The sequence below is a fragment of the Leptonotus elevatus genome, chromosome 20 (assembly GCF_054856555.1).
Source record: "Leptonotus elevatus isolate MCC_2025b chromosome 20, RoL_Lele_1.0, whole genome shotgun sequence".
NCBI lineage: Eukaryota > Metazoa > Chordata > Actinopteri > Syngnathiformes > Syngnathidae > Leptonotus > Leptonotus elevatus.
In genome coordinates, this window is record NC_141258.1 from 2,179,901 (window position 1) to 2,194,180 (window position 14,280).

At 40.6% G+C, this 14,280-nt stretch overlaps 1 protein-coding gene across 2 annotated transcripts in view; it reads left to right on the forward strand.

Moving 5' to 3' along the window:
- Window positions 1–14,280, forward strand: part of dock1 (dedicator of cytokinesis 1) — a 90,898-nt gene that overhangs the window by 10,053 nt on the left and 66,565 nt on the right. Inside the window, exons 8-23 of one of the 2 annotated variants that reach the window (XM_086064804.1) lie at window positions 74–231; window positions 308–389; window positions 1,323–1,458; window positions 2,019–2,091; window positions 3,573–3,652; window positions 4,661–4,786; window positions 4,864–4,988; window positions 7,168–7,266; window positions 7,339–7,411; window positions 9,459–9,562; window positions 9,895–10,078; window positions 10,980–11,077; window positions 11,947–12,036; window positions 12,217–12,317; window positions 12,401–12,529; window positions 13,269–13,377. In XM_086064804.1, coding sequence (XP_085920930.1) covers window positions 74–231; window positions 308–389; window positions 1,323–1,458; window positions 2,019–2,091; window positions 3,573–3,652; window positions 4,661–4,786; window positions 4,864–4,988; window positions 7,168–7,266; window positions 7,339–7,411; window positions 9,459–9,562; window positions 9,895–10,078; window positions 10,980–11,077; window positions 11,947–12,036; window positions 12,217–12,317; window positions 12,401–12,529; window positions 13,269–13,377 — 1,767 coding nt within the window. The remainder of the gene's footprint in view (window positions 1–73; window positions 232–307; window positions 390–1,322; window positions 1,459–2,018; window positions 2,092–3,572; window positions 3,653–4,660; window positions 4,787–4,863; window positions 4,989–7,167; window positions 7,267–7,338; window positions 7,412–9,458; window positions 9,563–9,894; window positions 10,079–10,979; window positions 11,078–11,946; window positions 12,037–12,216; window positions 12,318–12,400; window positions 12,530–13,268; window positions 13,378–14,280) is intronic. The other variant, XM_086064805.1, reaches the window with a different exon arrangement.

Sequence of the window (14,280 nt, forward strand, 5' to 3'; positions counted from 1 at the left end):
ACCCTACGTCGAATGAGGAAGCCTAACTTTATCTTGAAACCCTCTTCAAAGTCTTTCTTCCCCTTTCCTTAAGTCGCAGAAGCAAAACATCGACCTGAGCCGGCAAGCCAAGTTCGCCTCCACCCCGGCGTTTGCCCTCTTTGTCACGCTGAAGAACGTGGTGTGCAAGATCGGAGAGGATGCCGAGGTTCTCATGTCGCTCTACGACCCGCTGGAGTCCAAGTTCATCAGGTGAGGCCCTCGAGGAGGACCTGCTGTGCGCGCGAGTCGTGGGGTGTTCATTTTATTTGGATTTTTTTGGGGGCAGCGAGAACTACCTGGTGAAGTGGTCCAGTTCGGGTCTGGTGAAGGACATCGACCAGCTGCACAACCTGCGTGCCGTCTTCACTGTGAGTTGCTTTTTGACTTGGTTCATCAACAACATTTACACACCTCCTAAAACTTTTCCACACATTTTTGTGTTTTTCATGAGAAACAATTCTCAGATATTTTACATTATGAAATCATACAGTAATGTACCACGGCGTATTAGGGCCACGTAAAAAAAACAATATATTTTTTAGAGCGTGGGGGCAATATCCAAGAAAAAAATTCTCACAAATATGCTACTTTATTAAGTGGCAAATTTGCAAATAAAGTGGCAAATTTGCAAGTTTTTTTTCTCTGAATATTGCCCCCACTCTCTAAAACGTAAAAAAAATATATTTTTTAGAGCGTGGGGGCAATATCCAAGAAAAAAATTCTCACAAATATGCTACTTTATTAAGTGGCAAATTTGCAAAATTTTTTCTCTGAATATTGCCCCCACTCTCTAAAATGTAAAAAAAATATATTTTTTAGAGCGTGGGGGCAATATCCAAGAAAGAAATTCTCACAAATATGCTACTTTATTAAGTGGCAAATTTGCAAATAAAGTGGCAAATTTTCAAGTTTTTTTTTCTCTGAATATTGCCCCCATTCTCTAAAAAAAAAAGGGAAAAAAATTAACTATACGTGGCCCTAATTCACCGTCGTAGTAATGACATAAACAGAACATACGTTTTTTTTTGGGGGGGGGGGGGCTTCAATTCAGTGGACATTGCTGATACTGGTATGTACGCGCCATCCATTTAAAACAAGCATACATGGTAGAAAACTGTAGTAATATTTGTTGTTTTTCGCAAAGGATAAAGAATATATGCCAGTAGGTAGAAATAAATCGCAAACTTGAACTTAAAGAATTGTTCACTACCTGTCAAACTGCTGCTCAAGTTTTCTTCTGTATTTTTGCTCTTCTGAGTGGCAACAGTGATCTTATTGCTTGCCATTTTGCTTCCTTCCAGGATTTGGGCAGTGAAGACCTGAAGCGTGAGAAGATCAGTTTTGTGTGTCAGATCGTGCGAGTGGGCCGCATGGAGCTGCGTGACAACAACACCAAGAAGCTGACGTCGGGCCTGAGGAGACCCTTTGGCGTGGCAGGTGAGGCTCTTTGAAAGAACAGTTTCAAAAAAAATGTTGGCTTCCATTTTATAAACAAATGAGATTGGCTTTGTTCACGCAGATTCCAAATTCAATTCCACAGGAATGTTCCGAAAATACTGAATTTTCTCATATAGTGTGCTCCAATAGGTGCTATGCCCTAATTCATTAAACCCCGTAAGGAAAAAAAAATAAAAATAAATTATATATCCATATAAAATACATAAATAGGTTGGATGCTAAATGTTGGCTGAGTCACTTTGTTGAAAAATAATAAAAATAAAAAAAAGACAGTGAAGATGCTCTGGCACGATCCCCCAAATGCCTTACCCTTAATACATGCCTGCTAGTAAGTGCAGTTGAGCAAATAAGCATTAAAAACATAAAAAATTCAAACTTGCTCCAATTAAGTATCCTCGACAGTATTCGTGTCATTATAATTAACCCCCCTGTATGTGTGAAACGAATGTAATTAGCACGTTTTAGCCACTCTGTGTCTGTGCACTGCACGGGGCCCCAACATTGTTGCAATAATGCTCTCCTTGTCCCCCTCCCTGCAGTCATGGACGTCACTGACATCATCACGGGCAAAATGGACGACGAGGACAAGCAGCACTTTATCCCGTTCCAGCCGTAAGTGCACAACACCATCATTCTGCGGCCGGCTGCAGCGCCGCCGCCGCCGCCGCCGCCGCCGCCGCCGCCGCCGCCGCCGCCGCCGCCGCCGCCGCCTCCTCCATTCGAATTCGTTTCCCCCTCCGGTCCTTGACACCTGATTAGCGCGGACCTTAAGAGGCGTGCGTTCCTCCCTTTCCCCCCCGCTGACTCAATTAAGGCAATCTCATTAACAGGCTGCCACTCTCCCAGACAGGCGGTGTAACCTTTTGCTTAACGGCGTTTTCCGCATAATTGCAAACGCTTCAGCGGGGCCAACAGGTGACCCAGAATTTCATCCGTCCGCATAAATTATGGTCATTACAGCCCATTTACCAGCAGGTGCGTTATGTGTTCAACAGACAAAAGCATCAGGAAAAATCTGATTTTGTACAGTGGTAACTTGACTTGCTTTAATTCATTCTTTGACCAAGCTCTTTATTCAACTTATCGTATTTTTGGGGATAATTAGTCACAGTTTTTGTCATAGTTTGGCTGGTTCTGCAAACTTGTACTCTTGTATATATTAAAATTAGAGCTCGGGGATTTTGGTCTCAGTCCGACCTCTATTGTTTTTGGTAAATACATTTACGTAAAAAAAGATGCCACTTATAGTCTTATAGAGTAAAAAGAAAAATACAGTACTTATTTTTTCCATGATATTTTTTCCGAAAAGTTTTTAGAACATCAAGTAAAATACAGTATAAATAAGTAAATACATTTGATGTAATTACATAGAGTAAAAGTATCAAATCAAATTAAGTGCAATTAATCAAATTGAGATTAAATTCCTTATTTAGGAGCCAGTTTGGCCACACTTAAATTTGGGGAATTTAATTTAAATTTAAATTATATTTTCTTATGAATTTATGGGAAAAGAAGATATTAAAATAATCTAGGTGGTTTTATGAATCAATATCAGGCTCGAAAATGAAAATTGATCCAATATCAATTATTATTATTATTATTATTTTTATTATTTTGACCCAATATATACATTTAAACAACTCCAAATTAATATTAATAATCTTTTATTTTTGTTCACAATTATGCCAATTTTGTAATTTTGGAGTGTAATAATTGAAATTGTAATTGAATTTCGATTGATTGCACAGCCCTCGTAACTGCTAAAAAAACAAATCCTCTTATTGAATGAGCACATTTTGTTTGTCTGACATTGTCGTGACTACCTCCCGCACTTTCCCATCACCATTACACTTGTTTCTCTCAGCATCACCATCACATCTGCTGCTAAAACACGAAACTGCCAAATGACGAGTACATGATGAGCATGTTATTTTTTTTTTTAGATAGCCCAGGAAGTTCCCATCTGTGAAGACCGACTGACGCCAACTGGGCCCCATTTCTGAAACTATCATTTCTGCTTCACCGCTAACGAGTGGCGTAGTGCGCGTCATTCATCGCTCAGCTCCCCTTTTGTTTTTCTCCCCCTCACTCAGGGTGGCCGGCGAGAGCGACTTCCTGCAGACAGTCATCAACAAAGTCATCACGGCTAAAGAGGTTAACCACAAGGGCCAAGGTAAGCACGCTTGAGGATTGTGTTTGAAGTGTAAAAATGGAGGCACACAACAACATTGTGGAGTGGCGCTCATGCAAAAGGCCTTTTGTACCCCAGCTTTCTACATTGCGTTTTTTTTTTTTACATACATTTTTCAGGCCTACATTATTGTGGAAATCATTTTTATCGAACCACAAAAACATGGCTCGATTGTCAAAGAAGAAACCGATGACCACAAAGAAAAGGAAATGAGCATTAGATGATTGTGGATATTTTGAGAGACTGTTGGCAATCATCGATCGCCCCATTCAACTGACTGCAGCTATGCATTTTGGTAACAATACCAGAAAAAGCAACAACCAAAAAATGAACCAAGCAAAAGCTCACAACTTGGCAAGCTAGTAATGCAGTTAAATAAATAAAAAAAACCTGAGGACAAGTTACTACAGTCTTTATGAAGTCAGAGGTTTTCGAGCCGGAGGCGGCCTGAAATTATGAAATTAGGCACCGGTGGATCCGTTCATTTATCTTGCTCAAACGCAACATTATTCTTCGTCAAGCATTGACACCGTCCTTGTTCCTAAAATAAACTCCCACCCGTCTCCATGGTAGCAGAATTCCTCCGTTAATTAAGACGCACTACTCTTCTGCTAAGATATGATCACGGATTTGACACATCTGTGCAGAAAGGAAGAACATGCAAGGTGGCTTCTGGTTCTGTCAGCAGCTATAAAACCCTCCCTGGATAAATGGAGCACTCGGCGTGGCGAGCTCTCAAAAAGCTTCCAGCTAGTCTCGTAACAACATGAGGCCTCCCCAAATCCGATAAAAAGAGAAGGTTGAGGCAGTTTTGGATGGAAAAAAAACACACACAAAAGTCCAAGATAAAAAAAAAAAGAAAACACGCTCATTGAGTTGATCCTTCGATACATGCCGAACTCGTCTTACCATTCCACGTCCTTTCAGTGATGGCAGCACAAAAAGCTAAAAGCACCTCCATTTTTTTTTTTTTTTTTTTTTACTCACTAGGCCTGTGGGTCACCCTCAAACGGCTTCCCGGCGACATCCACCAGATCCGCAAGGATTTCCCTCACTTGGTGGACCGCTCCACGGCCGTGGCTCGCAAGATGGGCTTCCCTGAAATCATCATGCCGGGTTTGCGGAACATCTTTTCCCTCAATGTCGCAATGACACTTCCTTGTCCCACTTATCCGTTGTTGCTTTTCCTAAAGGCGACGTGCGGAATGACATCTACCTGACCCTGGTCCAGGGAGACTTTGACAAAGGGAGCAAGACCACCCCGAAAAATGTGGAGGTCACCATGTCCGTGTACGATGAGGACGGCAAAAAGCTGGAGGTACAACACCAAAGATGCTATAGTTAGCAAAGCGTCTTGTCGTTGTCAGGCAGGAACTTTGTATGTCCAAATATGGTCAATTTTCAATGTATATATTTTTACAAATAGGTCTGGCCCCACGTCTGTAATTTTATGCATTATTAAAAAAAAATCTATTAACTCTTGAACGCTTAACTAACATGTACTGTAAAACGGATTTGATATTGGAGTCATTAAAAGTAATCAAGTTACTTTACTTTAATAATTGGGTAATTGGATTTCATTCCTAACTATATTTCGTAACTATCTGAATGAATACAGTTTTAAAGTAACCCTTCCAACCCTGGTTATATGATAGCAATAAAATATATACTGTAATACCAACTTGAATGGTGCAATTTTATTAAAACTTTGCTTAAAAGTAGTGATTTCAGAGATGCGGGAATAAGATGTGATGATATATATTTATACCCGTATTGTAATAAAAGGAAAGGTTTCTTTCCTACGAATGAGGTTTTATTTGGCGAACATCGTGGCCGTTTCCTCTCCCCAAAGACTTTGAGCTCCTTTTGGACTCATTGCTGCATCCAAAATTTGCATACGCGCACAAAATATTTTTTAATCATCTGCCAGACCGTCAGTGTCTCGTGTCCTAATTAAGCTTTAGCGCCCTCTAGAGACTCCAGCCAGTGGCCGCTCTTTTTTTTTTCTTTGCGCCGGATGTTTAATTATTGCCGGCCCTTGCTTGGGACGACACCTCTTGTACTGCACAGGCCGGTCGGCTAATAGGGAGCATGGGAGCTGTACGGCACAGCGTGGGAGGAGGATTGTCTGTGCAACATCGTTTACTTTATTTTTCCAGATATTTCAAATAACTGTGGAACCTCCAACACACTTCAATGCCACTCATGCAATAAAACAGGACAAGGAGCCAAATGCAAAAATGAAAACACTCACAAGGAGCATGGAGACGATGACTAGTGGCATCATGCCAATAGAGGGCGCTATGACCACCATGCATGCTCGTCACAGCATTACTTTCCTTGAAGACAAAAAGGAGTTAATTGATCATTTCATTACAATATCTCAAACCAAGGTGGCAGATATCACATCTGACTTAAGTGACTTGGTCTTTAATTAAGTCGCTCTCTGCTGGATTTCCTTTTCCTGTATTACATGTTTTACATCTTATCTCACCTCTTGAAATCTGAAGGTAAGTTTGTTAACATGCGGCCTCCTTCATCCTTCATTGATCTCGCCACCTCTGGATTTTAGTTTTCCGTCTTCGTTCCTTCTGTTGCCAGAAGGTTTTGCGATGCCGGCGAGCCACACCTCATCATCCTGACGTATTTACCGCGCCTGTTCCTTTTCTTCACCTGTGGCTACACTCCTTTTTTCCTTTTTAGCCGTCATGAATTCCAGCGACTTATAAAGTGAGTTGTGTGCCCCCCCCCCCCTTCCCCCCTCCGAGTCGCCTTCATCTTGCCCCGTCGAAGTAAACCGGGGGCCCTGTTATTCCTCATAATTGCCGCTTGTCAGAAGCCATTAGCGTCGGCGTAGCTCAGCGGCGGAGAGTCAGCTGGCATCGTGCGAAAACTCTTGGCAGATTGCAAGGAAACGAAGCCATCCGCTGTCAGCCCCTTGCCTCGTTGGTGCGCGGGTTACTTTCCATATGCACGATGACCACCTTCAATAATTAATTTCCCATTTATGCAGCAAATCCGCGAGGCTTCTGGGAGGTTCGCAGGCAGGTGCTTAAGCACGGGGACGTTCAAAGACCGGCAACCCGCAGGGGGAGCACATTTTATTAACTAAGTGTGAATAAAATTGAGTGACAAAAGCGCAGCAACTGTGATGATGTGTGGCCAGGGGGTGGTGGGGGTGGGGGTGTGGTTGTTTGCTCAACTGCAGAGAGATCAGCACCGAGTTGTATCCAGTTTTGATTCACTGGCAACACGCCTAGTTATTATCAACCCTGCCAAATTTCAAGGATTCAAACATTGTCGAGTATAACTATGAGAAATTTAAATGAGAAACACACTCATGGCTGACAACGAGGCGCTCTAACGCAGCCACGCTTGTCCATTTGCTGCCTGTCAATTCAGACTATTCAATTTCCCCGCCCTCCTTCCAAAGTGAATTCAAATCATTAATAAAACTATTTTAATAATGGTCTTTTTTGTTCATCCTTATCTTGCAGAATGTTATTTTTCCTGGTGCCGGAGATGACGGGATCAGTGAGTACAAGTCGGTCATCTACTACCAAGTCAAGCAGCCGCGGTGGTTTGAAACGATTAAGGTATTTCCTTCATGCCTCCCTTAACAAGTACATGATGAAGTTTTTGCTAAATGGTCATTCCGCTCATTCAAGGTGGCGATTCCCATAGAAGACGTTAATCGGAGCCACTTGCGCTTCACCTTTCGCCACCGCTCGTCGCAGGACTGTGAGTACTGCAAGTCGCCCGTCTTCTCTGCTTTTCTCCTTTTTTCCCCAGCTGGCAGATTAGATGCAGTCCTATAAGGACTTCCTAAAAGACAGTATCACAATGAGAAGCCTTTCTTTTGCAAGTCATCTGATGACCTGAATGCAGGCACGGTGTTCTCTGGCTTTTTTTATTTTTATGAAATAAATCAAATTGATTAATTTGGTTGCGTTTTCTCAATCATGGTAAGAATTTTTTCTTTTTTCTATGCAACCAGAAATATAGAAGAAATATTTTTGCATTTTTGACTTTTTTTTTATTCTCAAAGAAAACTTTTTGCCTACATAATAATTGAACTTTAAAAACTATATACAGTGTTCCCTCAACCCCAGTTTCTGCTGCGGTTGGGTTCTAAAAAATACCGGCAATAAATGAAATCCGCAAAGTAGTTAGCTTTATGTTTTACATTTATTATAAATGCTTTAAGACGCCAGAACCCGACACCACACAGTTTATAAATTTTATAAAATAGGTTAAAAAAAATGCTTACAAAATTGCACTAAAATAATCCGCGAGACCGCGTCATAGCGAGGGAACACTGTATACATGTTTCTTAAAGTATGACTTTTTCTCTTTTCCCAAAAGTTCTCAATACAACTTCACAGTATCTTGTTCAAGGGCGACGTAATTGTCATATTTTTTTTCCCTTGCCCGAATACGCCTTCATATTTATGCTTGTAGGAGCTTTAAAATATGCAGCGCAGCAAAGTAAACATAAATCTAAAGTGACAGCCCAACTTAAAGTCAAAAAGGCAGCACACCTTCAGCACAAATGTAACTTTGATTGGCCCACAAAAGGAAATGTAGCCTGAAATGAACTCCTTTCCCTCACACTTTCCTCAGCTGGATGCTATGCATATTGCCTTTTCTCCACTGGCAGCCAGCCCAGCAATTATTCACTGCTGGGGGCAAACGATACAGCCTGAATTTATGCGGATAGAAAACGCGCCACACCGGTCGGTGATGAATCAGGCCTGCCCCTCGCGTAAATCTGCGCTTGTTGATCGGCAGCGATGATGGATGCGGCCGCGACCTCAACACTCGCTTACAGGTTGCTCGTAAGTCTCCTGCGTGTTTACGCAGTGTCAAGCGATCAAGCCGTCGTCACGCGAGATGTCAGCGAATCTGCTGCGATATCAGCACAGGCGGATTTGTGAGGACTATTTTCTTTTTCCAGAAAAAAATAGAACCTTTTTCGAAAGAAAGAAAAAAATGAATCACTTAATTCTTGTAAGTGTGCAGTGTTTTTCCTCCACATATATTACAATATATTTTTATGTATGTATGTATGTGTATATGTATATATGCATATGTATATATGTATGTATATAATAAATAGAAGTGGGATTTTTTTTCCCCAAGGAAAAGAGTTTAGATTTTTTATTTAATATTTAACATATTTTATTTAAACACATTTTGTCCACAAAAACAGTATTTCCTTCTTGAAAAAATGCTACTTTATTCTAGGAAGATTTACATCTCCAAAAAACATGATCTATTTTCCTATTACTTTTATTCCCCACAAAAAAATCTACTTAATTCTTGTAAGTTTGTAAAATATTTTTTCTTATAGAAAAATAAGATCAAATCCTAAAATTATAAAATCTAATTTAAATCTCAAAATGTTCTACTCCAAGATACTATTTTGTCTATAAAATGTACATATATACATATTAAATACAAAATGTCTTTTGAATGTTCATCCTGAAAAATATATATATTTACAATGTTTTCGCCCAGATAAAACTTTTTTTCCCTCGAAAAATGTTTATCTTTTATTGTAGTTGTTTTGTTTGTATTTGTGTACCACTAAGGAAAAGTTTAATGATGACGATTTAACATGAGTACAACGTGCTACTTGATTTTAATTGTATTTCAAGTTATAATGATGTCGTTAATGTCTTCAGATATTTTCCCCATGAAAGGTTTTCTGAATCTGAAAAAAAAAATGCACCAAAGCTGAAGACTCTCCCTGGCTTTCGTGTTCTGTTTTTCCTTCCCCTCGCAGCGAAAGACAAATCGGAAAAGATCTTCGCCTTGTCTTTTGTGAAGCTGATGAGGTACGACGGGACCACCCTGAGGGACGGCGAGCATGATCTCACTGTGTACAAGGTACAAGAGCAAACCACCCCCTCCCACCCTCAACAAAAATGCACTTAGGGAGGATGTTTTGTTGCAAGACGCTATAAATAATCCCTATGAATTGTATTGACGGCAGTCAAATTGAATTGAGATCCCCCTTTGTTTGACTGTGGCCACAAATGTGTTTTCTTTGTTATTGTTGGGGAAAATGTTCTCTCAAAGGGGGTGTGCGAAAATGAAAAGTATAACGGTGCAATTCCCCGTTATTTGGGGTGTGGGAAAGGATGCTTTAAGGACATAAATATTCCAGTGTGGCACACTTGGGAGAAATTGAGTGAATTTTCTTCTGGACAAACTGTCAGGCTGAAGCCAAGCGTCTGGAGGATTCATCCTTGTACTTGAACCTGCCCGCCACCAAGCTGGAACTGGAGGAGAAGGGCTACTCCAGCACGGGCAAGAGCACCCACAACCTGGGGAACTGCACCGTCAGCAAGGACTCCTTCCAGATCTCCACTTTAGTCTGCTCCACCAAGCTCACACAGAATGGTGAGCATCATTACAAATCCTTGTGTGTGGATGGGAGTAAATTTAGTCCTACTTTTCTCCCCTGTATAAACAAATCACATTGATTAAAAATGAATATGTACCAGATGAAAATCCACGATATACTGTAGTTTTTTTTTTCTTTCTTCCAAATAGTTTTACCCATTCTCCAGGCTTTTACCACAAAGAGCTTATGAAAAAAAATATTCCTTGTATTCCCCGCCCCATTACAAACAATAGAGCATGTTTAAAAATGAAGGTCGTGGCCTTTGAAGCTCTTTGCGTGTTGTGTGCTCATTCAAAATGAACCAGTGTGGTTAAGTAAATATTCACATGTTAATGTGGAGCATTTTCTATTTCAGTTGCGCTGCGACAGTGTCACCTTTTTGTGCCCGAGTTCTTTTTTTTTCTCGAGAGCCTTTGTTGACTTTAATGACTGCGAAGAGCAGCTGCGCTCCCCTGATTTCATCACCATATTACTTTTTAGGCCATTTAAGTGTCAGCCTTCATGATAGAATCATTTGGTATTCCATTTGACCTAAACTCTACATCTACCTAACTACCCTGTTATTTATTCTATCTACCTGCCTACAATCCCTACCTACCTTCTCTCAACTCCTTCCCTTTCTACCTTCTTGCTGCCTGACCTGCCATCATTTTAAATATGAAACGGCAACCACAAAGCATAAAAACCCGTGTGTGACTACAACAGGGAATCCTAATAAATTAGTGTAACTCAGTGTAAAGTACTGTTTGTGTTCACTTGAGTTCACATGGATGGGCTCCATCCGGCCAATGGCATCGTGCTTCCCCCCCCCCCCCCCCCCCCCCCAAGGCCTTCAGACGATGACACCTCCATCGCGTGCTATTGGGTAAATCCGTTTTTATTGGTTTGTTTTCCCAGTGGACCTACTGGGCTTGCTGAAGTGGCGCTCCAACACCAGCCTGCTGCAGCAGAACCTCCGACAGCTCATGAAGGTGGAGGGCGGCGAGGTGGTCAAGGTCAGGACTGTGCAGTAAATGCCTAATCGGGCAAGGAAGCGAGTTATTAGCTATAGAATGTGAAAAGGGGGTATTAACATTTCATTTAAATATTGCAGGGGTGGAATTACTAGCGCCGACGTGTTAGCACGACATCGGCGTGATTGGAGGCATTCATTTGCATTTCAAGGCTAAGTAGGGTTAAAAGACAGGGTGGGGGTTTCTAAGTAGGGTTAGGCTTTCAAATAAGGGTTTTCAAAGTCAAGCCTCAGGGTTTCAAAATAATATTTTAGGCTAGTTTTAGGTCTTCAAAGCATGGTTTCAACTTAGTCGGGCTTTCCTCCCTATTTTAGGGTTTTTAAACGAATGCAAGGTTTTCGAAATAGTGTTACAGATGAAGCACAAAGATACAGACAGGTGTGAATAGGTACATTTTTGGGGGAGTAATTGTTATTTAAGTCTCACCGAAAAACGTGTGCGTTTGTGTGCGTCTGTGCAGACAGATGATTATTAGCACCTTCTGTGTGTGTGTGTTTGCTGGCGCGTTCCATATTAGTAAACATTTCAGCGCGGCTGGCTGATACATCTCACTCGTCTGCATCCGTATGACAGATAAACACGCCGAGCCCTGATGTGATTCATCATGTTTATGTGTCACCAGATGGATTCGCAGTCAAAAAAAACAAAAAGAAGCAAAGAAAAGTTACCTTTGTTTTCGTTATTGGATATGAGTCACGAAAGTGTGAATAAAACACATGCTAGAATCGTGTGTTAGGGTTTCAAACATTGGTTGGGGTTTCAAATTAGGGTTCAAGCCAGCATTAGGGTTTCAAATGATATTTTCAAATTTAGAGTTGTAGGTACATTGTGACACACTGTGTCCTTTCCAGTTCCTGCAAGATACGCTGGACGCCCTCTTCAACATCATGATGGAGAACTCGGACAGCGACACGTTTGACACGCTGGTCTTTGACGCCTTGGTGAGTGAGCAAAGATTTAGCAACCAGAGGGGTATGAACATTACACTACAATTTGTCGCTCATTTATAATTTGAGCTTAAATATCAGACATTGCCAGTCAATGTCTAACATGCATGTAATTCAGGCCTGACGAGCTTGCTGCCTAAATATTTTTTTTTCTTCTTCTTCTTCTTCGCTCAGGTGTTTATTATCGGCCTCATCGCCGATCGCAAATTCCAGCACTTCAACCCGGTCCTGGAGACGTACATCCGCAAGCATTTTAGCGCCACGTTGGCCTACACGTGAGTTGGTTATCATCACAAGTGAACGAGGCCGTCCCTCCTCCATGACGCACTGTGATGATGCGCTGCGTGTGTTTGGGCAGGAAGCTGACCAAGGTTCTGAAGAACTACGTGGACAATGCCGAGAAGTTGACGGAGCAGCTGCTGAAGGCCATGAAGGCCCTGGAGTACATCTTCAAGTTCATCGTGCGCTCACGGGTCCTCTTCAATCAGTACGTGATAACCATAATGAGGATGATGGCTCTCCTTTCATTACATTGACCATAATGGAGTGTACAGGATGTTATAATGACGTTTGCAAGGTCTTTTCTGGTAGAATGTAGAGGGGACAAAATGCTAAAATTAAAAAAACTCTAAAATGCATAACTTTTACAGTACAAAAATTAGATGAAATCTTCTCAAATATTACAAAAATAAGGCAATTTTTTTTGTAAAATAAGTAAATTAAAAAAAAATACATTTACAACATAAATATTATAAAACAATATATTTGCAAAAAAACAAACTACACATTACAACAGGAAAAACACAAACATTATTATTTTTTAATCTTTACAGTAAATAGAAAAATACCAAATTATTCCAACAAATATTAGGGAATAACAAAATATGAGACAAAAAAATGCGATACAACGATATAAGCATTAGATAAGCTTCTCAAATATATAAAAAAAAACTGACAAAAATGATACAAATTTTATAAAAATAAATAAGTATAATGAAAATATTAGAAAATAACACAATATTTGCCCCCCAAAAAAGAAAATAATACAAATCTAGTCTACAAAAATACTGAAATATTTAACAGGAAAAACAAACATAACTGTTTGAATCTGTACAGTAAATAGAAAAATACCAAATGATTCCAACAAATATTAGGAAACAACACAAAATATAAGACAAAAAGAAAAGAAAAACTCAGCTAACTGTTAGCTATGCTCCCCCTGGCAGGCTTTACGAGAACAAAGGAGAGGCCGACTTCATGGAGTCTCTGAGGCACCTCTTCACTTCCTTCAACCACATGATGAACAGCAACTCGGAGAATACGGGCATGGTGAAGGTACAGGCGGGATAGTTGACATGCATGAATCGATTGAAGACTCAGATGATTCAAATACAGTGTTTGGATTCCTTCCGCTCATTACGCAGTGTTTTTCTTCATCCTCAGTCACCCTTTCTTCTACTTTCTTTTCTATGTGGTCTTAATGTAAGGACTGCACATACAAGCCGAGTATGCCAAATAAGACTAACCGTTTTTGAGCTGAGTTATTGATTGGCTATTTTTATGGCAAGTCATCAAATTTGAGAGTTTGGGCATATATTTTGCTTTAGAAAAAAGACTATTTAATACTATAGAAGCTTATTTGTTAGCTCGTCAATGATTTTTCCCATTATGTGTTAAGCTTGTAAACTTTAAAGCGAAGTTTATGTGGTTAGTTTATATTTAACTTTAAGTGGGAGTGGAATTAGACAGATTAAAGCCTCTTATTATGAAGATTTACCAAACTGCAGCTAACCCTCTAAACAAATGGACAGAAGGTATTGAGATGTAATAGACAATGGTGGGCTTAACCGTACGTGCAGTCCAGATCTTCCCAGACGTATCTTTCATCACCTCATACTGTTTGTTTGTTTCTTGGGTCTCGGTGTTATTTCCTCCTCTCAACCTTGACTGTCCTGTGAACTGGTGCTCCTCTTGGCTTTCTGCCCTTTAGCTGCTCCTCAAGGTATTTACCTCACCATCTATTCTTGTGTGTATGTGTGTGTCTTTACATGTTGTCGTCCTTGACTCTCGCACTTGCACACCAAACCTGCATCTGTGCTTTGAAATAATACAATCGGTTTGGAACCAAGCTCAACCGTATCAGAAGCCTCAACGGGGGAGGCGCCTGCTGTGCAATATTTCCCTTTCTGCCACTAAATTAAAAAACAGGTGTGGGGGTAGCGTTGGGTATAATCAAGC